Source organism: Salvia splendens, chromosome 7, assembly GCF_004379255.2.
Source record: "Salvia splendens isolate huo1 chromosome 7, SspV2, whole genome shotgun sequence".
Taxonomy (NCBI): Eukaryota; Viridiplantae; Streptophyta; class Magnoliopsida; order Lamiales; family Lamiaceae; genus Salvia; species Salvia splendens.
In genome coordinates this window covers 12715436-12742755 of record NC_056038.1, presented here as the reverse complement: position 1 = coordinate 12742755, position 27320 = coordinate 12715436, and the positions used below count along the sequence as shown (strand labels likewise).

The 27320-nt window shown below is 41.6% G+C and overlaps 2 protein-coding genes and 1 non-coding gene across 3 annotated transcripts; 1 reads left to right on the top strand and 2 right to left on the bottom strand.

Moving 5' to 3' along the window:
• Positions 1-147: 147 nt before the first annotated feature.
• Positions 148-5562, bottom strand: LOC121811203 (wall-associated receptor kinase-like 1). Its single transcript, XM_042212010.1, has 6 exons — positions 5015-5562; positions 3308-3694; positions 2709-3206; positions 2180-2560; positions 1846-2022; positions 148-1661 (listed from the first exon to the last, which is right to left on the bottom strand). The coding sequence occupies exons 1-6, from the start codon at positions 5523-5525 to the stop codon at positions 460-462; spliced, it is 3156 nt and encodes a 1051-aa protein (XP_042067944.1). The 5' UTR covers positions 5526-5562; the 3' UTR covers positions 148-459.
• A 9905-nt stretch (positions 5563-15467) lies between these two features.
• Positions 15468-16422, bottom strand: LOC121810426. Its single transcript, XM_042211194.1, has 3 exons — positions 16318-16422; positions 16091-16231; positions 15468-15926 (listed from the first exon to the last, which is right to left on the bottom strand). Exons 1-3 carry the CDS (start codon positions 16420-16422, stop codon positions 15468-15470), a joined length of 705 nt encoding a protein of 234 aa, XP_042067128.1.
• A 544-nt stretch (positions 16423-16966) lies between these two features.
• LOC121742802 lies at positions 16967-17073 on the top strand. The gene has a single exon (XR_006038138.1). It is a non-coding gene; the product is annotated as a small nucleolar RNA R71 (small nucleolar RNA).
• The last annotated feature ends 10247 nt before the right edge of the window (positions 17074-27320 follow it).

Sequence of the window (27320 nt, the reverse complement as noted above, 5' to 3'; positions counted from 1 at the left end):
TAACTAATTTGCATAACTAGAAAACACAAATTTAATTCACTCTAAAATACGGAACACGTGCAAGGCTGAATTTATGTTGTGCTTGTTAAACTTTTCATGTTTATCCACCCCATAAGATGGTTCAAATTTGTGTGTCAACTCGAATACTTACATTACACAAATAAAAATTAAACCAAGAACAAAAATATAACAAAATGTCAAGTACGAATCATCATTTGATTTCATTCATCCCGTCGTAAACTGCAATTCAGCAAAGTAACGAAAATCAGTCACTAAATACCTACGGAACAAAACTACAAATATAAAATGTTCACAACTCATAAAAAGAATTTGTAAACCGATGCTTCAATCTTCGGAGCTTCAATTGGAGAGATCGCAGTGAACCAGTCTTGACCATCCCCTCACCTAAATGAGTACAGAGAGTGCCACGAGTTCGAGTCCACCATAAACAGTTCTGTATTATGGCGCACTTTCGAATAACACTAAAGGAAGTGTGTCTGATAATGATGTTGCAGCATTCTTATAACTCATAGGCCATGTGTATCCAATGTCCGAAATCACCGCGGGCATATCGTTGAAAGATCTCACATCTTCTGATTTAACGTTAACACCACTCGACATACCACATATCTTTAAACTTTCCAGTTCAGTAGCAACTTCTTGCATAGTTGGTCTCATTCTGCCTTTCAAGTTCAAGCATCTATGTGCAACCTCAACAACTAGAATCACCTCTTCCTCTCTTCCGTTCTCCCGAACTTGAGGATCTAAAATTGTGTCCACGCATTTTCCTTCCATGCATGCAAGGAACCGTGCTGCTAAGCCTTTTTCCTCTTCTGTTTTATCAAGAGATATTGGTCTTTGCCCAGTAAGAAGCTCGGCAAGAACAACCCCGAAACTATAAACATCGCTCTTTTCTGTGAACTTACTTGATTGAAAGTACTCTGGATCTAAATATCCAAATGTCCCTTTAACCAGAGTAGTTAAGTGAGTCTGATTTGTAGAAACTGACTTCGAAGTTCCAAAATCAGATACTCTGACAACATATTTTTCATCCAGAAGGATATTACTAGACTTGATGTCCCTGTGATATATAGGCGCGGAAGCTGCATAATGTAAGTACGCTAGCGCTCCTGCTATATCTGCTGCCATTTTTAAGCGCATGTTCCATGTACATGGAAATTCATTGCTCGAACCATGAAGTAGATCGAAAAGTGTCCCATTTGGCATGAATTCGTAAACAAGTAGAGGGACCTCAGTCTCCAAACAACACCCTAGTAGTTTGACTACATTCCTATGATTGATCTGGGATAATATCACCACCTCATTGATAAACTGTTCCAATTGATGCTCCTCAACCAATTTTGATTTTTTTATCGCAACAACCATTCCGTCGTATAATATTCCTTTGTAGACAGTGCCTTGCCCTCCTCGTCCTATAATTCTATTTTCATTAAAGTGATCTGTAGCTACCTCCAACTCCTTTGCTGTAAAAACTTTTGTTTTTCCAAATTCTCCTTCATTTGTTTGTTTTCGCAAGAGAAGACCACCATTTCGTTTGAAGAATTTTTCTTTTCTCATTTTTTCTCTTCTTTTTTGCAACACTTTGTGCAACCAAAAGAAGAGTGAGATTAGAAGCGAAAACCCCAAGCCAGAGCTTATACCTACATGAAAACATACCCGTGAGAAAGTTACAAAACTTCACAATTAAGTGATACTCATGATCTGCATATATGATTGTTTACAATATACTTACTAAGGAATTAATATGATACTACATTTATGACATTAAGAGAATTATATATTAAATGGATTGATATGAGAGTTAAAACATTACTATTTTGTTACCTATCAAGATAATCATCTTGGTTTTGGATGGCGGCTTCTGAATGCAGCCTGTGCCGTCTTTCGTCCCATCACCGGTATACCCTTTTGGACATGAGCAGTGAAACGCACCAGGCTCATTTATGCAAGTGGAACTTGAGACACATGTATTAGTCATATTATCAATGCATTCATCAATATCTGCTCGAAACATGTGCAATATCAGTCAATTGATCACTACTTCTAATTTAATAATGACTAATATATTTACCAAATGTAATAAAAGATAAATGAGACCATTATTCACGGACGAACAGAAAAGAAAATATGAGACAAGGCAAAAGATTAGGTTTTGAACCTTCGCATCCTGGACTGAGGTAAGGATTGCCTTTGTATCCTTTGGAGCAATTGCAGAGATACCCTCCAAGCGTAGAATCAAAACCGACACAATCAGTGTTATTTCGACATGCATACTTAGCCAGATCCTGCCGTGCTTCTTTGCAATTCACCGCTCCAATCCTCCAATCCAATGCCATGCTCGGCTTTTTTGTTAACAGCCTATCAGGTGTTATCTTCGTTGAGTTACTCGTAAACGAATATGAAATAAAAGCACTGGTACGAGAATGACGATCTGCATCTGTTTCTTTAATGTATCGAACAAAGGCATAGCTGCATGCATCATTGCCATATGCCCGTCGCCCAAAAAGATTGGTCAAATTTGCTTCAAGGTAATTCGTACCTGCAAATGATCCAACACACATAACTATCTGTCTGCATATGTCGAGTTCATATAACTACAACATTTTCCTTTTTAGTAGTAAAGTTATTTTATATAGAATGTTTATTGTTTTATTAGCAGGTTAATTAAAACATGAATTGAGCATTACCTCTTGGAATTGGTACTCTACAACAACCAAAAGCTGTAGTTCCATAATTGCATTGTGCTCCGGATCCATCCAAACCTCTGTCAATCCAACTACCGGGGCACATCATTGCACAGCTGCTGCGAATAATACTTTGTTTATCTGCTCCAATAACCGCGACAACCATATCCTCGCAGCCAATGGCGCTGATCCAGTTTTCATCTGATAATCTATATTGCGTTTTCAACAAGTCAATTGTCAATCTTCGCTCCTGTGGCTTGGTATTGTTGTAGCAAGTTGAAGCTAGGTACATATAGTTGACCACAATTTTTGATGAGTTCAGCTCGACGATTTCAGTATTTAAGGTACGGCGGAAGGGTTTAGCAGGGTTGGTGGCCGTGTTGCAAACAACTTCGAAAGCTGGCTCCACGTAGCAATTTGTGCCCACACCAAATGGAAATGGAATCGATACTTCCCCACATTGATCTAAGCATCCAACTTTGGCAATTGAACTAGAAATTGCTGGATGAAACAATTAAAGGAGATGAGGCAAGCATGTATTATATTAAACTCTGTTATTGTTAGTGAAATTATAAATGGAAGTAGAGAGAAAAGAAACAAACTTTGGCATCCACCCGGTAAGTAAGGATTTCCGTCGTAGCCTTGAACGCAGCTACATGTGTATCCTCTATCACTGTAATCATCATAATCAATACAAAAACTCTTGTCGTCTCCACACGCATAAGTTACGGAAGTCTTAGCTCGGCTGCAGTTTCCGGTACCAGCAACCCAGTCCAACCTCACTACTGGTAGCCTTGATGCTGATGCCCAATTATCATTTAGCAATGCTGTTAAATTATTCAAGTAGTACAAAGGATATGAAAATACGGTTTCAGTTTCATCTTGATTTTCCTCCTCTTGAATAAAGGCATAGCTACATGGGAAAAGCTTTTCACGCAGTGATTGTCTGCTCACGTCTATTAATTCTGCTGCTACAAAACTGTTGAAACCTGTGAGTTGAAATCAAATTTTAGAAATGAATATACTCAATACATACCTCATTCATTGGCACCGATTGACTTGGAAAGGCTTTTAAGAAATATATTAAAAAAGTGAGTGGAAAAAATTAGTGAAATGTGAGTCCTACTTTTATATATTTATTTTATAACAATACGTAAGTGGAATGCGCACTCCATTATCAAAAGTAGTAAAAAGTAAGGATGTCAATTAATTGAGGACGATTGAAAAAAGAAATTAATACCAATTAATGGGGGACTGCGGGAATAAAATTTAGTATCATGCATGATTTAAAGAAAGTAGTCCTAAATAATACTCTCTTCATCTATTATGTGTCTCATTATGATTCGACATGAATTTTAAGAAAATAAATAGTAAAGTTGATATAAATGTAAGTTAAATGTGAGTCATATACTAGTTTTATAAAAAAATTTGAACAAAATAGTTAATGGAGTATGGTGTCCATTAACAAATACTCCCTCTGGCTCACTCAAAATGTCCACATTCTTGAGTGGTACATGATTTCAAGAGGAGCAGTTACATAAACTAATTAGAGATGAACATCTTGAGTGAGACGAAAGTAGTACTACAAATTGATCGAGAGGCATCCTCGAATAGATAATTGGAACACATGTAGGGACTAAGAGAGTAATTCAATTACTTTTCTAACTCCATTTTGTATTAATTTTATTATCCCTTCGTCCCACAGTAGGAGTCACATTGATATAGGCACTGATTTAAAAAAATGAAAAGAATAGTGGGTTGAGAAAAGTTAGTCGAATATATGATCCACTTTTTATATTGATTTTATAATAGAATGTGAGTGAAGTGGGTTAGTGAGATATGTGACATATTTACCATTTATGGTAAAAGTAAAATATGACTCTTATTGTGGAACGGACCATAATGGCAAAATGTGACTCTTATTATGGGACGAAGGGAGTATTTTATAGCAATCCGCTTTCAAAATAGGATGAAACATTATACAACAAAAACCTTTAGTCCCAGAGCCGCATTATTGAATAAAACTGGGAGAGATGTACATGTTGTTCTTTCTATCTTTTAACACTCCCTTCGTCCCACTTTAAGTGGAGCATTTCTATCTGACACAGAATCTTATGTAGTGTTGTTTTGTGAGAAGCGAAGAGAATAAAGTAAGAGCACGGAAAAAGTAGAAATAGTGGAATTTCTATTTTTTAAAATGTTTTATTTAGAGAGGGACATCCCAAAAAGGAAAATGCCTAACTTGGAGAGGGGCAGAGGGAGTATCTTTATGGGGAAAGCAAAAGAACTTATGTAGTGTTGATAATTACCTGGAAATCTTTCATGGCAACAACCATTAAATTGGCAATTCCCGATACCGCCCGTGTCATTCTTGTTCGCGCAAAACACCGAGCAGCCACCAGTGTAGGAACTTCCATCAGATAGCAGCACCATATCATCACATCCGATTGCAGTGACCACGTTTACATACGAAAACATATAGGGAGTTCCTGTCAAGTCTACACTCATACGATGTTGATTGCCTGTGGACGAATCATAACAAGCAGAAATCATGTAAGGGTTTTTGAGGCGAATGTAAGTTTGATTAAATTCAATGACTTCTTTTTTCATAATAGAGAGGAAAGCTTTTGGAGGGTAAGTGGAAGCATCGCAGCTGATGTTAAAATATGGGTTGAGGCTGCATTTTAGGCCGACTCCAAAGGGATATGGAATCAGTAAATCTCCACACCGATCCTGGCAACCGGGTTTGACCTGTAGAGCGGCTGAGAATAAAGCTGAGAGAATTAAGAAAATAGAGATAAGTTGCAGAGGATTCATCATGAATACTTTTGGATGAATGAATGCTCTCAATTGTACAAGTAGAAAATTGCATGGCATAAAACATCTCTAATCTATACTTGACTTCTGGAGTAAGAGGACTTTGACTAGTATACTCCCTTAGTTACGCACCGAATTTTAAGGAGGAGTACTTCTTCCACCCGCAATTAGTTGGTACACTTTGACCCGGTATGAGTTTTAACAAATATAATAAAACTGAGTTGAAAAAGTGAATGGAACGTGTTCCTACTTTTATACACTCCCTCTGTACCAGAAAAATATGCACTTGGATTCGGTACGAATTTTAATACAAAATTGGTAAAGTAAGACAAATATAGAGAGAAAAAGTACTTAAAATATTATTAGTGGAGAATTAGTTCTATAATAAAATTGTGAGTGAAAATGAGTTAGTGGAATGCGGTGTCATTACCAAAAATAGCCGTTAAAGGTAAGTGTGACAAGAATTGTCGGACGGACCAAAAAGGAAACTAGTGACAAGTTATGGCAGACAGATGGTGTATGGCTAAGTACTCTCTCGGTCCCACTTTATAAGTCTCATTTGAGTTCGACACAGATTTTAAGAAATGTAAATGAAAGTTAGTGAAAAAAGATAGTGGAATGTGTGTCCTACTTTTATATATTAGTTTTATAACAAAATGTGAGTAGAAAAATATTTGTGGAATGTGAGGCATATTACCATTTATAAAATATTCCAACTCCTAAAGTGGGACAACCAGAAATGATAAACCGGGACTCCTAAAGTGGGACGGAGAGAGTAATTAAATAAAGAGGGAATAAAATAGAAAAGAGAAAAAGACCAAGAAAATTAATAGGAGCGAAATAAAGTAATGTAGATAAAAAAAGTTGTTTTTGGCAAAAAATTACTCCATCTGACCCTAATAGTTTGTCACCATGTGACTCGACATGGATTTTAAAAAATGTAATAGAATGTTGGTTGAAAAAGTTAGTGGCATGTGGATCCTACTTCTATATATTAATTTAAGTATAATAAGCGAGTTAGTGAAATGCTGGGTCCACTACCAAAAATAGTAAAAGTGAAAGGTGACAAATTTTTAGGGACGGATGAAAATAGAAATAAGTAACAAATTTTCGAGGACGAATGAAGTAATAAGAAATGCATCACTTTAGTTGGGACAACTTAAAATTAAATATGAATCACCTTAGGTGAGACACAATACTAAATAATTAATATTCACTGTGCCTTATGCTAGTTAATGCATTTCTTTCAAAGGATACAAGATTTAAAAATGATATTTGAAGGTTAAGTGGAGAAAAGATAATATTTGAGATAAAGAGAATTAAGTATAATGATGATGAAATAATAAAGTAAGATATAATAATGTTTTTGTCATAAAAGAAAATGATACAGGAAGGTTAAGTGGAGAAAATATAAGGTTTGAGTTAAAGAGAATTAAGTATAATGATAATGAAATAATAAAATAAGATATAATAAGGTTTTTTTGTCATAAAAGAAAATGATACAAGTTGCTTAGAACAGTCCATGACAAAATACAGAATACAGGGCAAATAGCTTGTAATACCCCAAAATTAAAAAATAATAAATAAGATTTAGAATTATGGTGTTTCTATGTATATATGAGAGCATCTCCAATAATAGGCGAGCGACCGGCTCGGCGATTTTTGGCACTCGCCGGTCTGCTCGCCGAACTATTGCAGCCGGCGAGCGCCAAATCGGCGAGAATTTCGGCGAGCGCACGCCGATTCTGGGGTGCTCGCCGATCCGCTCGCCGCTATTGCAGCCTCCCGATCGGCGAGCGACCGGCGAGCGGATTTTTGATTTTTTTTTATTTTATTTTCGAAACTCTATATATACGCGATTTGCAAGTCATTTTCATTTGCACCACTTGTTTTAACGAGTACTCTCTCTATCTTAATTTCTGTACAAGATCAACAACGCGAAATGAGTAACGCGGGTGGTAGTAGTAGTGGTAGTGGTGGGGATGCTGAGGAGTACGAACGGCGTTTGAACGAACATTTGGATGCATGTACGTCCCGAGAGATAGACCGGATGCTACAACGGGCCTTGCAGCCGGCGGTACCTCGACCTCGACCCATTGTCCACCGCCTAGCAGTGATTGAGCGGGATCACGTAGCTGCACATCAGCGGCTATACGAAGACTACTTTGCACCGGAGCCGCGGTTTAACGCCAATCTTTTCAGGCGGCGTTTTAGGATGAGCAGAGCCCTGTTTATGCGTATTGTTGACGCTTTGGAGCGTCGATATAAGTGTTTCCGCTTCAGGCACGATGCGTCTGGTAGACCCGGCCACACACCTATTCAAAAGTGCACTGCGGCAATCAGACAGCTGGCCTACGGAGGCGCGGCAGACATGTGGGACGAGTACCTCCACATCGGCGAGTCGACTGCCCTTGAATGTATGAAGTATTTCTGTCAGGGGGTGATTGAAATATTCGGTGAGCAGTACCTTCGAAGACCTACCCCCAGGAGCTGATGCAGATGCACGGGGGCGAAGCATGGGTTCCCGGGTATGTTAGGCAGCATAGATTGTATGCATTGGGAGTGGAAGAACTGCCCCGCTGCCTGGAAAGGGTTCTACACGACCGGCTACAAGTGAAAGAATCCCATGATGATCCTCGAGGCCGTAGCTGATTACCGGTTGTGGATTTGGCATGCATATTTTGGGGTAGCCGGGTCGAACAACGACCTCAACGTCCTCAACTCGTCGCCCCTTTTCAACGAGCAATGCCAGGGCGTCGGTCCGGTCATCAGTTTTGTCGCCAACTGGAGCCAGCATGATATGAACTACTACTTAGCGGATGGGATATACCCTAGGTGGCTCGTCTTTGTGAAGATGATCAGATGCACATCGGATGAGGGGAAGGCATACTTTGCGGAACGGCAAGAGTCGGCGCTCAAGGATGTGGAGTGCGCATTTGGTGTGCTCCAGTCTCGATGGGCGGCAATTAGGGGTCCAACGCGTTTGTGGTATGTCGACTGCATTGCTGATATAATGTACGCCTGTATTATCATGTACAACATGATTGTCGAAGATGAAGGTGGACAACTGACTAGTTGGGCCAACGACGATAACGAAGCCGGTCCAAGCCACGGCGAGGCCACCACGAACGTACGAAGTGGGGTACCGCACGATGAAGCCGGCTGCCTCCAAGCACATGCCGACATGCGCCAACTGAAAGCTCATATTCGACTCCAAAAGGATTTAACTGAAGAGTTGTGGGCGCGGAGGACTGCAACACGTTAGGGTTTTTTTTAATTATGTAAATTTTTTTTAATGTACCTTTTTTAATGTAAATGAAATTATTGCATTTTCCCGTATCTGTGTCGTAAGTTGAATTTCGTATTTTGTGTGATTGTTAAATATTTGTTTTTAGTGCTGATGATGTGGCTAGGCTATGGTTGGGCTATTGCTTGTCCAGTTGCTTGTCCTGATAATATGACAGGAGGGATTTTAGTGCTGATGATGTGGCAGAGAAGTTTGTGGCTGTGCTATTACTTGTCCAGATGCTATTTTAGATGCTCTGATAGTTAAGTAAAGAATAGAAAAGACAATAGTCAAAGTATATGAAAAGTAGTACTAGTACTCTTTTGTGGATGAAATAACTTGTATTGTGATGAAAGAACCACATAGGGATACGGTTACAAGGAGAAAGAAATGAAGTTAAATGGAAATGAAAGAAAAGTGATGAAAGGTAGGGAAGGACACACGTGGGGGGATAAAGGAAAAAGAATTTTTTTTAATAAATATACAAAAACGTGTTCATCTCTCTCACGTCTCTTCTCTCTCTGTGATCTATACCACAGCACTGCCATCTCTCTCCGTTCAGCTGCACACCATCGCCCACAACGGAGGGAGTATATTGTTTAGGATTGGTATTTTGATCAAATTGTTGCCAATATCTTACAGGCGAAGTCTCTTATTCTCTCTTTCCCATTAAAGATGACTTACTTTCCTTTTTGAATTATCTCAACCAAAATGACTAATTATTAAAAATGAAAACACATTTCTCTCTACTTTATTCCTTTTCTCCTACTCTTTTTATTTATTTAAAAAAAATAAAATAAAATTAACTTCATATATTATACGAACAAAATAAATTTATTCTCCTTTTCTCCTACTTTACTCTCTTCACTTTACAAACAAAATAAAATTATATAAATTCTCGTGCCGCCCAAGGAAGGGTCATTTTCCTTGGGACGGAGGGATTACTTGGTATGCAACAATATCTATTTCACATATCTAAATGCAAGAATATAGTAAAATATATTCTTTAGTGTTATTTTAATTATTTAGTTTAATTATTTGAATTTCATTTAATTTGATTTGATATCTAAGCGTCTATTCAATTTATTTTGATACCAAATTGCACTCATACGACATAGTCTTTGACAAGATCCAATAAATAAATTATACCCAATATCCGATCTGTATATACCCAACCAAACCCGAATAATCCGACCTATGGCCTGCAAATTTAGGTACCCGTGGGTACCCAACCAAACCCAAAAAGTCGGGTACCCTAACACGAAAAATATCATACCCAATATCCGATCCGTAAGTTAATTTGAATACTCTAATACCAAGATTTGAGTACCCGAACCCGATTAATCGGTTACCAATAAACTCAAAATTATTATATTAAGAAATTATTCTATGTAAAATTTGATTATATTGCGATGAGTATATGAGTTATTAAAATATGTCAATATAATACATGTAGAATGTCAATATAAGCAATGTGTTAATATTCTGAAAGCATTGTGTTGATACTTTTGAAACACTATATTGACATTTTCATCCAAAACCTAATTTAGTAGTTTTTTTTTCTTTTTTGATTTAATTAATAAAAACAAAAATTATACGTGGTAAATTGTAGACCACAAGTTTCTAAAATCCCATGGTTTTAAATTAGTTGTAGTTAACAATTGATCACTCCCCGTATCACTCCTATAGTACAGTTTGCAACGCGTCAATAAAGAAATTGAAGTTTATGTACAAACTCATAGAAATATGTAAATGGATTTCTCCACTTGATCTTGATCTTGATCGTAGAAACAGTTTTAAAACCCAAGTTCCCCACCCACTCCCTTCCAAGACCATAAATACTACTCCCTCCGTCCCACTTTAGGAGTCCCAGTTTACCATTTTTGGGTGTCACACTTTAGGAGTCCCGGTTGAAATATTCCATAAATGGTATTAGGCCTCACATTCCACTAACCTTTTTCCACTCACATTTTATTATAAAACTAATATAAAAAAGCAGGACCCACATTCCACTATCTTTTTTCACCAACTTTCCTTTATATTTCTTTAAACCCGTGCCGAACTCAACCGGGACTCCTAAAGTGGGACGAATGGAGTAAAATTTTGGTCTTCTTTGTGGTGGAATCAAGAAGATAGAAGACTCTCCCGGACCACATAATTTTTCGGTACCACGTAACGAATTTGTTACCTTTTGACCATTGATTTCTAGTTGTCAGAGATTTTATTACGCTGGGAAAAATGTAAGAAACAACCAGCCTTATTGTACCAAAAAGTTACTGAAAATACCAAATGTTTGATATACCGAGATTTTCGGTACAGTATAATATGTTACCTAAATTGTGTGTGTAGAAGTTGCGGATCGAAATGTGTGAAGTCCTCTTTTATGTATGGAGTGAAAAATTGGTAAAATAAGGAAACTGTCAAAAACACCGGGTAGGCGATTTGTAAGTGGCAAAAACACCCGACCAGGCGTTTTGTCTGGATCCCGCAATTCACTTCAAGATGCCCGGGCAGGCGTTTCTTCGAATGGGAAACACCCATAGGGCGAATTCTTTATCTCTCAATGTGTATTTCCACCAGAACACCAGGACGGAAAAATTCTCTGTATTGGCCCGTTCATCTCGGTTTAAGCTCGTCGCATCAAGAGTTTGACACTCTCGTTAGCTCTAAAAATAGCAAATAAATGGACGAAACCTAAACTTTATACCTCAACTTACTCAAGAACTTGTGTTAATCACCATTTAAACATCCTTAACTATGAGTTTGTCAAGTCTATAAACACCAACTCTCGTAAGTGAGAGAATGCAACCTTCATAATCAGAATTTCTTTGATAAGAAAGAAAAAGTGATATTTTTACCAAAAAAATAAGAAAGAAGTGATATTATGGCAAATACACTCCGTCTCATAATAGATATCATACTTTTCTTTTAAGTTTGCCCCACAAAATATGTCAGATTTCCTTTTTTAGAAATAGTTTTCTCTCACATTAATATGAATATACTATTTTCTCTCTTCATCTAACACACAAAACAAAATCTCCTAAAATCTCGTGTCATTCTTCAACTATGCCATATATTATAAAATGGAGGGAGTACAACTCAGCACAAATGATTGGCTACTGTAGAAAAAATTATGCATTAAGATTATTAGTTGTCGTGTAGTAATAAATTGAATTTATGGTGTAAAAGTATTAGCAATATTACTTAGCCATATTAAGGTCGCCCACAATGAAAAGTCACATGTTACTTAGCCACATGAACAAGGTTTTCGAAAATTTTGCACAAAATCATCATTGACGACTCCTCCAACATGTCTCACACTCGTTCAAACTTCAACTATCTCACCCTATTATCATCCTACTAAAGGGAGATTATTCAACACAAAAAAACATTCCTAAAAGAAACAAAAACACAAGTGGAACAAGGAAAACATTCCCCAAAATCCAAAATCAAAGACAATAATAAGTTAAGGTTACATGCCAAATGTCATTATCAAGTATATGCAAAAGAATACGGGTACAATCCGGGGGATCATCAATCAAATGCATAAATCAAGCACGAGAGAGAGAGGTAAAAGAGAATCCACTAGACACCCCCAAACTTATTCCAAGCAAAGCAAGGATAAGTTTGGGGGAGAGTGGATATCCCTTGGACCATCACTGCGGCGGAGGGGGTGGATGTTTCCACTCATCGAGCCGGGCGTTTAGGTTGGCCCATTGCGCGTTGTTGAAATCAGTGTATTGATTCCAACTTATCTCGTGCTGCTCCTAACGGGCTTCATTCCGAGCCCAATACTCCTCTTGTCTAGCCTCCATCCGTGTAATCCTCTCATTGAGAGAAGCATAGTTCTCATCCTCGCGCTCTTGGCGGCTTTGTGTTCTTTGTGTGCTCGTCCCTGCACCATCGCCACCATATGGTGGGATTTCTTCTTCGGCCTCCTCCTCGTGCTCTTCCTCATCTCCCGCTCCGTCTTCTAGTTACTCCACCATCAAATGCTATGGAAACTCTGCATGCTCAATGTGAACATATGGGTCCGGGCTCATATCATAGAACCTATCGATCGAGTAGGCAGCCACAATGGCTTGGTGGACGGGGAAGTTCATATTCAAATTCCTCTTATCAGTGGACCCCCTGATGTATGTATTGACAGGGTCCGAAAGAGGAAAGTGATCATTTGCTCTTTGGAGGAAGTAAGCATGGCGACCCAACGATACTCCAATGTCATGAGATCTCCGGAGGGCTCGATATCTAGCAGGGTGGGCCCCTGATCCTGTTGGAATCCCCTTGTGTTGATCCCCAAATGGCGCGCAATTGCACCCACTACAGCTCCACAACAAATGGTGCCCACCGTCCTCTTGGAGGCTCGCTCCACATTCTTGATCATGAAGTGGGTCATGTTCATTGGCCTCCCATGGACGAGACACCATAGTAGGAATAGTTCATCTTTTTGTACACTTCTCATTTCAGCTCGGGCAAAAGGGTGACTATTGCACCCCTTTTGGATCATGCGCAAGACTGGGTTGCGGATCATGGAGCTCTTAGCCCGGTTGGCCTTGAACCCATCGGTCTCAAGGGTGATCTCATTCCGAAATGAGCTATTCCTGAACTGCCAAGGCATCTCGAATTCATCCCATGTAATCCCATATATGTCCTTCAACTCTCCCAAGGCTAGCTCGTATTCCTCATTCCTTAGTCGGTACTTGATTGATGCGATCACCCTTCTGTTCATCTCCACCTCTAACATGGTCAAGAATTCCAACGTTGGGCGATGGAAGGAGACGATCTCTCTAGTGAAAATCCGAGTAAACTGCCCCACCTCGCATAGTTCATCGAAACATTGAAGAAAACCAAGCCTTTGAAGCAAGTCCCGGCATGGTTGCTTGGCAACCTTGTAATCCAGCTTGGCCAAGGCCTTCCAACGGTTAATCTCTTCCTCGCTTCGAAGGTTGAGACCGCATGTCCGTGCATTAAGAACCATTTTTGTACCTACAAATAGGGAGCATAAGATAGCAATGTAACCAAAACCTAGAAAATCAAACCACGTTAAAGTACTCCCCTAAACTTAGCTCACATCTAATCAATCATTAACAAAATAGTACCTGAAGTACAATTCACTATTCTCACATAAACAATCCTAAACACAAGTAAGTATAGGCATCACCCCCCATTGTGTGCTTATATGCTAACAATCAAAGAATATATCAATAATTAAGCACAAAATCACAATTGAAGCTCAAGAGATGCACGACATTTGTTCTAACATGTAAAGATCAAACATTTCACTCCATGATAACACAAATTCATCATTAATCCTCATGCTTGTAGCCAAATTCTCTCCCAAAAACCAATCAATCACAAGTATCAACAATTCAAACCAACATTATCCACAACAACACCATCCTTCTATTGATTTATCTTTCTACAAACTCAACTCTTCATCAACGTGAAACAAATAAGCAACAATGTCCACAAAGGCAACATATCAACCCATTCAACTTCACATTATGCAAACAATTCATAAATTCTCACCCATTCTAGCAATTCTACAACAAATCCACACTAATCATCAAAAACCCACAACTATGTATCACATTCATCATATTCTTCCATAAATCACTCAATACTCAACAATAATCCATGGGTAAAGAAGAAAATAGGGAGAAATTCATACCTTTACTTTAGGATTTAATTGAAATAGAATTCGAAAATTGGGTCATTGCCTAGTTCTCACCAAATTTCCACCGATTAATCGGTTTAAAATGTGTAAAAGAGGGAGTAGAAGAGAGATTAGAGTGTAAAAGTGAGACTCTAATCTCTAGTGCCCAAATCGGATTTGGGCACTAGGGTTTCGTCACCGGGCGAAAATAAGGAGGAATGCCGCTGCATATCGCGCGACTGCCATATATACGTGTAAAAACGCCCGGCCAGGCGAACTCTCTGGACCCCCGCTTCATGTTGAAAACACCCGCCCGGGCATTTTTGGCTTCTCAAAATGCCCTGTCGGGCGAACTCTCTGAACTCCAACTTGTTTTTTTCGTTCCTTCCTTTTTTCACCCAACCGAACCTATTATCCTGTTCCAACAACTATAAAACAAAATATACCCAACTCAAAAGTAATTGGGTGCATCAAACACACATAAAACGACACACCCAAATTAAACACTAAGAAACTCCTAAAAATGAGAGAAAAAAACATTGACTCAAATAAAATTGTACCTACTAGGGGTTGCCTCCCCCATAGAGCAATTGTTTAACGTCATTTGCCTGGCGGTTCAAGCTTTCACTTAATGATTCAACCTCACTCGGATCACCTTATCGGCGCCCGTCCTAGCTTTTGCGGCCAAATAGAGCTTGTTTAGCCGCTTTTTCCACCAAATAGGCTGTCACTTTCCCCATGGTCAACTCCATTAGATTCACCATTTGTCAATTTAGCCACGTTCTTCTTTTTCTCCCCCACACTTTGTTCATCCTCAAGCTTAAATAACCAATTGAGGACCAAGATCTCCTCCAAGGGATTCTCAACTTCAACATCCTTAGGCACTTATATCACCTTGCACTCTTCAATATCCAACGGCACCTCTTCCACTTTCTTGGATTCTTCCATTTCATGTTGTTTCATCTTGTCCAACATAGAGAGGATGGCCGTCTTGTTTCCATGCCTAAGGGTGAGTTCTCTTAGTGACATCAATCAGAGCTTTCCCGGTTGCAAGGAAGGGTCTTCCAAGGATGAGAGGGACATTTGGATCTTCCTTCATATCCAAGACAACAAAGTCCACGGGGAAGATAGAATCATTCACCCTCACTAAGACATTCTCGAGGACTCCATTTGGGAACTTGATGGATTTATCCGCCATTTGAAGGGTGATGGTGGTCGGCTTCAAGACACCAAACTTCAATTTTAGGAAGAAGCTTAGGGGCATGAGATTTATGCTTGCCCCCAAATCACATAAGGCATTGGTTTGCCTATCATTCCCCATCACACAAGAGATGTCGAAGCTCCCCGGATCCTTCATCTTTGCTGGCATCTTTTGTTGGATGATTGCATTACAATTCTCGGTCAAGCTCACGGTTTCATAATCAACCAACTTCTTCTTCTTGGACATAATCTCCTTCAAAAACTTGAGATAGTTAGGCATTTGTTAAAGAGCCTCAATAAGAGGGATATTGAGGTACACCCTCTTGAAGATCTCAAGGAATTTTGCAAACTTCTCATCTAACTTCTTCTTTTGCACCACTTGAGGGAAATGGATTTTGACTCCTTTGGCTTAGGTAGAACAATTACCTCGAGTTGAACCTCGGATGGCATATTAGTTGACTCCACCTCTATCTCCTCTTCTTCTATATCTTCTTCCGACACTTCCTTAGCTTCCACCTCGGGCATAGGAGGACTCTCATAGATTGTCCCACTCCTCAAGTAGATTCCCTTGCAATCTTTCAGGTTTGGAATTGTAGTGCTGGAAAATTGCCCCGGTTGAGGTATTTCCCAACGGCTTGAGCAATTTGACTCACTTGGTGCTCTAAGATCCCCAATCTTGTGGTGACCTCCACTACCGCCGTCTCAACTTTATCAATCCTCATGATAGAGTGTGTCATGATCTCATCGGTCTTCTCCATGAGAGCTTTTAGAAGCTCATTTGTGACATCACTTGAAGATCTTGAGGGGCTAGGTAAATTGGTGGCCCCACTCGATGCTCCAAATCCGGGAGGTGGAGTTGGTTGGATATCATTACTTGGATTTCCATATTAGAGGTTTGGATGCGCATTGAAGGGTGGACGACAACCTTGTTGATAATTCCCACCCCCATTGTTAGGGTGATAATTATTGAAACCTCCTTGATGTATATAATTGACATCTTCAACGGGCGATTGAGGCTCTCCAATGGGTGCCACCCCCAAACTAATGCTATCCACCTTTTGATTGTGAATCATCATTTGTTGGTTGAGGAGATTGAATGCATTCGAATCAATAACCGAAGCTACCGGCATTGAACCATTCAACCCGAGCTCCAACATTGCTAGTGTATGCAAGCCTTTGAAGCATCTTCTTGCACTCATCCACCCCTTGTCCAAGAATGATTCCCCGGAGCCAAAGTCTAGTTGAATTTTGATGAATTCCGAGCATCCATTATAGAAGAGGCTGAATTGATGGCCCGGAGATAGCCCATGGTTGGGACACTTCTTCAACAAAGCGTTGAATCTCTCCCATGCTTCAAACATAGACTCTTAGCTATTCATTTTAAAATGGGAGATCTCCACTTGTAGGTTGAGAGTGGAGCTAAGAGGGAAGAACCTCTCCAAGAACTTTTGGGCTAGGTCGTCCCAACTTGTAACCGAGGCCAACTCAAGGTTATCAAACCAATCTCCAGCATATCCCGATAGTGAGAAAGGGAATAGCCTAAGCTTGATTGTATCATCGGGAACCCCATTAAGCTTAGTCGTGTTGGCAATCTCCAAAAATTTGGCAAGGTGCCTATTGGGATTCTCCGTGGGCCTTCCCGAGAAAACACGTTGCTCAACAAATTGAATCAATGCCGTCTTCAACTCAAAATTATTGGCATTCACTCTTGCATCAATGGGTTGCATTGGGATATTAACGTTCCCAAATGCATCTCTAACCGTTGCCTCTTGCCTCCTTTCCTTCTATCTTTCCCTTCTCATCTCCACCATTTCTTGTTGTACTTGGAGAATGATTTGGTCTTGATTCAAAGGAGGTGGAGGTGGAGGTGGGCCTACTCCCGTTGTTTCTATGTGGAATTTCCATTGGCTCAACTAGATGTTGAGCTCTTGCTCTCATCCTTCGTCCTCCTCTTATTCTATTGGCGGCTTCTATCTCTAAATTATTCGGGTCAAGGGGCAGACTCCTTGAGCACGTGAGCATAAACACCTACACAACACAAGAGAGGAAACAAAGTCAAATTAGAGCTAAACTAGAAAAGTAAACTAAATAAAGCAAGTAAAATGTCTAAACTAGTATTCTCTATCTTATCACAATATCAAACACAAAAGCAAATTTAATCCCCGACAACGGCGCCAAAAACTTGACTCATGCTAATTTTGCAATCAAAAGTTTCTCCCACAAATGTATGGGGTAAGTAGCACATGGCAAGCAAAAATTATAGATCCACGAAGACTTAAAGCCGGTTTGAGTACTATGATGCAAGTTTGAACACTATCTAGACTAATAAAAGGGGTTTTTAGTTTTCTTAACTAAGATCAAAGAACAAATAAGCAATAAAGACAAATAACTAGGCAAGACAAACAAATGATGGTTCTTCACACAAATTTGGAAAGGTAGGGATATGGATCCGTTATGGATCACAGGTTTCCCCTAAGGATGATGCTCATCTATTGGGTCTCAAGCATGGTTAAGAAGGTCAGGGCGGTTGGATAGACCCCCTCTCGGGTGCATCTAACATGTTGATCGAACCCTAATGTTGGAGTCTCCTCCCAACACCTCAAGTCCGACTCCCTAATTCTACGGATCCAAGCCCTCTTTAGCTATGCATCTCTCGATCATATAAAACGCACAAAGTTGTTGGTTATTTAACAATCTTATCAAGCATTTCTCAATAACAATAATTAGAACAAGATATATCAAATTGATAGCTATGCAATTGGATAATAAAAGAGATAGATAAACATAAATCAAGGTTCAACCCATGAATTCCATACAAACTTCACCAAATTCCATACAAACTTCACCAAACTCATGGTCAAAGACAAAACAAAAAGAAATACAAAGCAAATGGAAATAGACATGGATGGAAAATGAAAACTAGAACTTCATATGCTAGAATTGATGTTGTGGAGAGTCTTCTTCTTCAATCTCTTGAAGATGGAAGCCTCCTTGCCTTCAATCCTCTTGAATCTCTCGATTTCTTTATTGATTTTGCAGTGTGGGAGGTTAGGGTTCGAAAATGAGTGAGAACCCTTTTATATCCAGAGTGAGAAAGGGGCAAAAGTGGGCATGATAAGGCCGATTTCACGCATTGGTTTTTGGTTAAAGTGTATGCTACTTGATCGGTTTATTGCGCAAAATGAGCGTTAATTGTGCAGAAATGCCGCTTGACCAAGGCAATAAGGCCAAGCTGATCAAGCAAGTACAATCGGTGAAAAAGGCCAATAAATCGGGGGAGTTGATCAAGGGGAGTAATCAAGCAGTTAGGCGGGGACCACTGGCTTCCAGAAGAAGAACACGTGAGAAAATGAGATGGATGTGGCGCACCATTCTGTTATCAAGGATGACGTTCTAGAAGGGGACACGTGCTGATATATGAGACGCAAGGACGAAGCTGAGTCATGAATCTGTTACTGAAAAGCGTCGCCATTCTAGAAGGAAAGCACGTAGCAATCAATGAGTCGCTCACTCTCAGCATGAGCGAATATTCCCTGCCAAGATCGTTATCCAGCTGGAGGTCGTGACGAGCCTATAAATAGAGGATGTGCCACCATAAGAAAGAGATTCGATCCTTTACTTTCCGTCTTTAGTTTAGCTTAGTTCTCTAGTTTAGTTTAGCTCTCTAGCTTAGTTCAGTTCTCTAGATAGCTTAGTTAGAAGGGTGACCGAAGGAGCGGTGCAAAATACTTGATATCTGTCGGCGTATTCTTAAGTTTCCCACCGAGGATCTTCTCGGTTTTACTTGCTTTCTTATTTTCCGAAGTGTTAGCTTAGTTTAAATTTCACGTTGTACTTAGTTTAATTTTAATCGAAGTTATTTCGTTTTCGCCTGCAATTCACTTGACCCAGTAGTTAAATTTACCTTGATCAAAATAGCAAGTTTATTTATGCCTAGAGTAAAATCAGTAGTTAAAAACTCCTAAGTTAAACCGTGGCAGGAGCCAACTTCCTGTTCACTACTCACACACTCGAAACACTAACTTCTCTGTGGGATCGACCCCGAACTTGCCGCTTTACTGTTAAAGTAGTGTAAAATTGGGAGTTATAAAGTACTTTGGTAGGAGACGAGCAAGAGCGAGATTGCATTGATTAAGTGGCAACGACATTTGCTAACTGATCCAACCGGTTCGGTTATCTTCCTTATAACTTGATTCATTCTCTATTCGCGCCTGTTCGCAAAACTTTCCTTGACAAAATGGCGCCGTTGTCGGGGAAGCATGGTGTTATTTTATGTTTGTGCGTAGTCCGTAGGTGTATATAATTTTGTTTCTTTCTTTTCTCATTTGTTTTTCCTGCTGTTGAGGAGAAGGTTCCACCGTGGCCACCACTGGAATCATCCTCTTTTATACAGAGACGCTAACAATCAGTGGAGAGTCTAGGAAGCCGGCGTTGTCACCACTCATTACAGAGCCGCACTAGAAGCAGCAGGGCAGGGCAAGGCAGGTGATGAAAGGACGTGCGCAGTCACTGAAAAGGTGTCAGGAAGCGCCAACCGTCACAGTGAAAGGACACCCTGGAGAGAGAGACGAAGCGTATCGGAGAAACTAAGCCAACTGGCACTCTGAAAAAGCGCGCCTGTACGTGAAGAGTCGCATGAATCTGAACAGCCGCAGGGATCTCAACAGTCGAGGATCCCAACAGTCGCGATATCATTATAAAAGGAAGATTTCAAATCCGTATACCACTTTTACCCAAGCCACCTACAGTACATCCCTTTTGCTCTCATAAAAAATTCGCTCAAGTTCAAAAGCCTCTTCCCAAAACATCGTCTTCTCTACCGAGACTTACCCACATTAACAGCAAAAATGTTGATCGAACAAATCCCAACTTCATCCTCATCTTCCAGTGCCCGTGCCGATAGTGATAACCAGGAAACCTCATCCCAAGCCCATATAGAAAACCCTAGCCCACCTACACCAACCACCGCTCCACCCCAAACAAGCGCTGCCGCTCCACTACCCGAGGTGGACCAAGAAGCTCAACGGCGCTTGACAAGAATCCTCCGGAGCATGCCCTCCGATATGGATATCGCAACGGTTTACGCCGCTGTGAAAGCCCGACTTCGAATAACTCTGTCAAAGGACAAGGCCGCAACCTCCACCTCCAAAAATCCTCCCTGAAAGCCTTCATCTACCTCCCAAACACAAGCCCCCCTTCATACCACTGAACCTACACCCGTCTTTCCCCTGATACAGTACAATGAGTACGATTCTGAGGAAGAAGGGGCGCAACCGGCCGCCACTCCCGCCACCGGAGCAGAATCCGTGCCGCCATCACATGCAGAAGGCACGGCTGCTCTCAACGCTCCTACACCACCGACTGGCGGAGGCTCCAACTCCCCTACTCTCCTAGGTCCAACACAACCAATCGAGGTTGTCAACATTGACGACGATTCCACGACGGACATTCTGTATCCTCCCAGCGAAATACTACACCAAGGGGATGCGGAATGGAACTCCATTCCTCATGCAGAGGATGAATCTGTCCCGGAGAGGGAGGAGGAGCTGCTGCGTCGCCGGACGCGCAGGGTGGAAGTCAGCCGGCTGGTGAAGGAGGTGGAGGACAGGATGGCCAGCATGCAGAGGGCGGAGGAGGGGCAGGAGGAAAGACTCCGTGAAGCGCAACAGCTGTTGACTGAGCCAGATGAGCCGGAGAACTTAGGAGCCGTTGGGGCTATAAACCAAGGAGCCATTGGGGCGATAAACCAGGAGGCCAGAAAGGCCGTGGAAGAGAGAGGGTCGGTTGAGGATAGCCGCCAGAAAGCTGAGAGGAAAAGGAAAGGGAAGGAGACTGTTTCTCCCCCTCCGAAGAGGATGCGACACGCACCCCGGGGCATTGTTATTACTGATGCAGACCAACCTGCCCCTCCACAAGAAGGAGATGATGGCAGCGACACAGAGGAGAGAGAGCTCCGGTGGGCCCATACATCCCGTAGGCAACAAGGAAGGCCTGCAACACCCCCCCTCCGCCAACTATTCCAAACAAACTGTGGTGTTGACCACGGACCTCCTCCGACAGATGCTGATATTTGACAACCCCAAGTGGAATGAGGAGATCCACCAGAGGGAGACGCTACAAAGCGGCTGAAGGCCGGCAAAAAACTCCACCAGCCAGCCCTGGAGCTATCCGGGTTGAGGAGATATTTACCCAATACATTACTGGAATTGGTTTTGACTGGCTGCTGGAGATTGAGGAGACCTTCGTGCCAAAGATTCTGGCCAAGGAATTTTTTACGTCCTTCCGGTTTACCGAGAGTACAAACTTGGCGGCCAGGAGCGTCTCCTTCCAGGTGTTCGGGCGTCAGCAGGAGATGAGCCTGGACGAGTTTTCTATAAAAATGAGACTCTATACAGAGGCCCAGGTCGCTAGTGGAGAATGGTTCGGGCGCGACATTGGCCTTCCTCAGAGGAGGCCGGATTTTTATCAGCAGGCCGTCCGGCAAGCCTTGCGCAACGAACGTGCCCCCGAGTTTAAAGCTTCTTAGTCCAGAGGGGACCATATTGCTTATCCGGCCCTCCGTCTTGCCCAAGTCTACCTCGTCTTCCATCTCCTTGGCCAAGCCAATACATTGGCGATCATTACTCTGGCCGAGCTCTACTTTATGTGAAGCATGAAGGAGCAAAGGAGGGTGCACCTTGGCTACTGGATTGCTTATTCGATAAGTCAAATTGCCAATCGCCCTGCCCGCCACCTCAACGTCTGACACCTTCTCGGAGCTTACCTAAAGCGAAATTGGATCCTGGAATTCCAGGAGGGCGTGGAGCTTCCAAGTCGCTGCCCAAAACCAAAACTGTTTAACATTGACTTCTTTGTAAGAATTCATGTACTTGAACGGCTGTGCGAAGGGAAACTTCGCTTCAACTCGAAGGCTCGGAAGTAGAGGCAGGCAGTACAGCAGGAGGCCAAGCGAGACGAACAGCAGGAGGCCAGGCGAGATGAGTAGGAGGAGGCCAGACGTGAGAAAAGGAGGAGGACGACGGATCGACCTGCGAGCCCCGATAGGCAGCCAAGGCAGAGGTTGGAGCTAATGACCGTAGCAGAGCCAGAGGAGGCTGCACGCGCTAACAATGAATAGAGGCTCCGCATGGAGCAAATGCTGACGCATCTAGTGGAGAATTCACACGCCCAACTGGTCGCTCAAACCAGGGTTCTGGAGGCTATTCGCCAACTGGCCCTCGCTATGCAACCACCACCTCCCTCTACAAGCTCTCCTCCACCTCGGCGCCCGACATCCTCCAGGCCACCTTCGACATCCCCAAGTCAAACTCACAGGAAACTCTCGACTCATTTCGTTTCAAACAATTTAATTTTTCATGTTGGTCTGTATATACTGATGCTTCTTTTGTTCTCTTACACTTAGACCTGTTTTGGGTCTAAGTGTGAAAAATATGCTTGCCCGTTTTTGCTATGTTTGTTTTGATTGCCTTATGTGTTTTGTTTTTGTTTTTCTGTATTTATTAGCATGTTTTGATTGTTGGCACTATCTCACACTTAGCCCAGTGTCTGGTCTAAGTGTGAGAAGTTTCCCTTGTTTTGTTGATTGTGCCATTGTCTGTTCCTAACCCTTTTTCCACTGCATCCAGTCCCTCGAGGACGAGTCCATATGCAGTGGGGAGGGGGGACGGGCTAGTTACAGTAGAATCATACATGCCAACAAAATTCAAAAATAAAAATTTTCAGTTAGTAATAAATAGGCAATATCTATGAAATTTGATAAGTGGAAGACTTGATTACTTTTTGGAAGAGTTAGAAAAAGGACTCGTTATGCTTACATGCAAAAACTTGATTGCAAAAACTTGATCAGTTTGAACGACGCAAGTATGATGGAAACGCTCAATTTTTAAACCAACCGTGAAGCCTCTCTATATGTGAGTTATAAGCCAAAAGTAGAACACTTTCTACTATTCTTACAAAGAAAATTTTTTTACGAGAGGCTACATTTTGATATTGAGATGAAAATTGCACAAGTAGTAAGGACTAAAGGCATTAGGACTTAACCAATTTGAGCCTTTTCTTCTTTCGGTCCACGAACCCACCTCATTAATCAAGGCACCCCTTACTTAGCCACGTTGAGCCCATACACTTAAACCATCCGTTGAAACCTTAAAACCAAAAATTTTCAAGTTTATATCACGTGAGGAAAAGGGGTCAGAGAGATGAAAATTTTCAAATGGAATAAAAGGGGATAACAATAGAATAGTCGAAGTAAAAGGGTAGCCGGGTTGATCAAGTTAGGCAATCAGGTTGATCGAAAAAAAAATGTTGAAAAAAGTTTGAGGAAAAGAAAGGGTAGGAAAAAGTTGTAACATGACCCAGAAAATTGAAAGATAGGGAATAAGCCGCAAGTTAAAGGCTAAAGGTCGAAATTTGACCAAGTTAAGTATCAAGTAGAAAAAAATAAATATCCCAACCTGATCCAGCGAGTATAGTCAAGAATCTTTGGTCTCTTGACTCAGGTGATTTTCTTTTTACAGTTTAAAATTTTAAGTTTTTAAACTTAGAACCCCTAGGACCCTACCCTGATACACTATTACCCTTAAGCCCCATTACACCCGAAACAAAGACCTTAAGGAACTATCTTGTGTAGTCCGATTAGAGGTATTAAATTTGTGGCAATACCAAGTGAATAGTCCTAACATCTCTGGTGAGAAATGAGTGACTGGGTGATTCTAACAGTGGTGTAAATTGAGCAATCTTGATAAACTGACACCTTGATCAAGCAAACGCGAAAGAGAAGAAACATACGCTACTGGCCAATGGATTGACCTCAACCTCGGGTAAGATTGTTGGAAATTTATTCGGTCTAATGCATACTTGTGAATATGTGTTTTTGTTTTGAGTCTTGTTCTTCTTTTCGTCTTCTTTTTACTTTCTTGAAATGAGCAAACCATGCCTGAAATTTTCCTTATCTTTTCTTTTCTTTTTCTTTATACTTGAGGACAAGTATGTTTTAAGTGTGAGCAGTTTGATAAGGCCTATTTCATGCATTGGTTTTTGGTTAAAGTGTATGCTACTTGATCGGTTTATCGCGCAAAACGAGTGTTAATTGTGCAGAAATGCCGCTTGACCAAGGCAACAAGGCCAAGCTGATCAAGCAAGTACAATCGGTGAAAAAAGCCAATAAATCGGGTGAGTTGATCAAGGGGAGTAATCAAGCAGTTAGGCGGGGACCACTGGCTTCCAGAAGAAGAACACGTGAGAAAATGAGCTGGATGTGGCGCACCATTCTGTTATCAAGGACGACGTTCTAGAAGGGGACACGTGATGATATATGAGACGCAAGGACGGAGCTGATCATGAATCTATTACTGAAAAGCGTCGTCATTCTAGACGGAAATCACGTAGCAATCAATGAGTCGTTCACTCTCAGCATGAGCGAATATTCCCTACCAAAATCGTTATCCAGCTGAAGGTCGTGCCGAGCCTATAAATACAGGATGTGCCACCACAAGAAAGAGATCCGATCCTTTATTTTCCGTCTTTAGTTTAGCTTAGTTTAGCTTAGTTCTCTAGTTTAGTTCAACTCTCTAGCTTAGTTCAGTTCTCTAGATAACTTAGTTAGTAGGGTGACCGAAGGAGAGCTGCATACTACTTGATATCTGTCGGCGTAATCTTAAGTTTCCCGCCGAGGATCTTCTCGGCTTTACTTGCTTTCTTATTTTCCGAAGTGTTAGCTTAGTTTAAATTTCACGCTGTACTTAGTTTAATTTTAATCAAAGTTGTTTCGTTTTAATACGCGCATTTACTATTTCATTTTCTCTTGCAATTCACTTGACCCAATTGTTAAATTTACCTTGATCAAGTTATCAAGTTTATTTCTGCCTAGAGTAAAATAAGTAGTTAAAAACTCTCAAGTTAAAGCGTGGCAACAGCCAACCCCTGTTCACTACTCACACACTCGAAACACCAACTTCTCTGTGGGATCGACCCCGAACTTGCCGCTTTACTGTTAAAGTAGTGCAAAAATTGGAGTTATAAATTACTTTGGTAGGAGACGAGCAAGAGCGAGATTGCATTGATTAAGAGGTAACGACATTTGCTAACTGATCCAACCGGTTCGGTTATCTTCCATATAACTTGATCAATTCTCTATTCGCGCCTGTTCGCAAAACTTTCCTTGCCAAAATGGCACCGTTGCCGGGGAAGCATGGTGTTATTTTATGTTTGTGCGTAGTGCGTAGGTGTATATAATTTTGTTTCTTTCTTTTCTCATTTGTTTTTCCTGCTGTTGATGAGAAGGTACCACCGCGGCAACCACTGGAATCATCCTCTTTTATACAGAGACGCTAACACTCAGTGGAGAGTCCAGGAATCCGGCGTTGTCACCACTCGTTATAGAGCCGCACTAGAAGCAGCAGCAACAGCCGCTGATCAACTGACCAGCGAAGAAGAAGGAGAGCATAACGCTCAACCACCACCACTTGAACAAGCAAAAACAGAGATGGCCCTCGTCGACAACGACTCTGGAATCGGCTCTCTGCACGCTCATGACGAGAAGGAGCCCACACATACCATTGCCGCTACTCCTGGGATGCGGACCATTGCAATCAAATCAGGAGTACTAACCGTTTTGTCCCATTTTTACGGTCTTTCAAAGGAATGTCCGTACGTTTTCCTGGAGGAGTTCTGCCGATACTGTGATATTCAGCCTGTGCCGGCTGGATCCACATCTGAAGATTACAGACTGAAGGCTATTTCCTTCGTTTTAAAGGGCGATGCGGGTGTCTGGCTGTCAAGGCTGCCAGAAGGATCCATCAGAACATGGGCCGAATTCCGCATGATACTCCTAGTTCACTTCTTTCCAGCATCGAAGATGAGTGCCCTGAAAAGGGAGATCATAGAGGCCAGACATGAGTTTGATGAGCGCCTCGGTCAATACTGGGATAGATTCCAAGGGCTGCTTCAAGCATGCCCCAACCACAAGCTGGTGGAGCGAGAGATCTACTCGATCTTCTATGGCGGACTCACGGTAGACAGCAAAAACGACCTCAACCTCGCAGCTCAAGGGGATTTTTCAAAAACCCCATTTAGCCAGGCCAAAAGTATATTGGGGAGGCTGATCGAGGCCAAGCGGTCGTATGAGACATCCCGAGGACAGTATAGAAGAGGGGAAGTTCACGCAGCAGAGGCGCGCAATGATGAAAAGTTGGAGGCTCGATTTGAGCAAATGGAGAAGAAGCTGCTTGAGGCAGTGGAGAAAGCCAGACCACCACCACCACCTGCACCAAAAGAGACACAGTATGTGCCGCAACTGCCACCGCCAGAAGAGTATCACTATTATTACTGCGAATTTCCCCCAGAGGTGGAGCCGCAGGCCCAAGTGAATGCCATTGGCCACTGGAACACAAATGGCAACTGGATCCAGGGGAAACAAAGAGACGCCCCATGGAGAGACCACCCCAACTTCAGGTGGACTGATCAGAATCAAAGCCAACCACTCCCACCCTCTACACAGCAGATGCAATCCTCTGAAGGGCTGCCCAACTGGCCTGCTTGGATCCAGGATAGACCAAACACTGGAGTGAATAGAATGCAGGGAGGAAATGCAGATTGGTCAAGTGGACCTCAAGGGAACTGGTCAAGCGGAGGACAGCCTAACTGGTCAAACAGACAA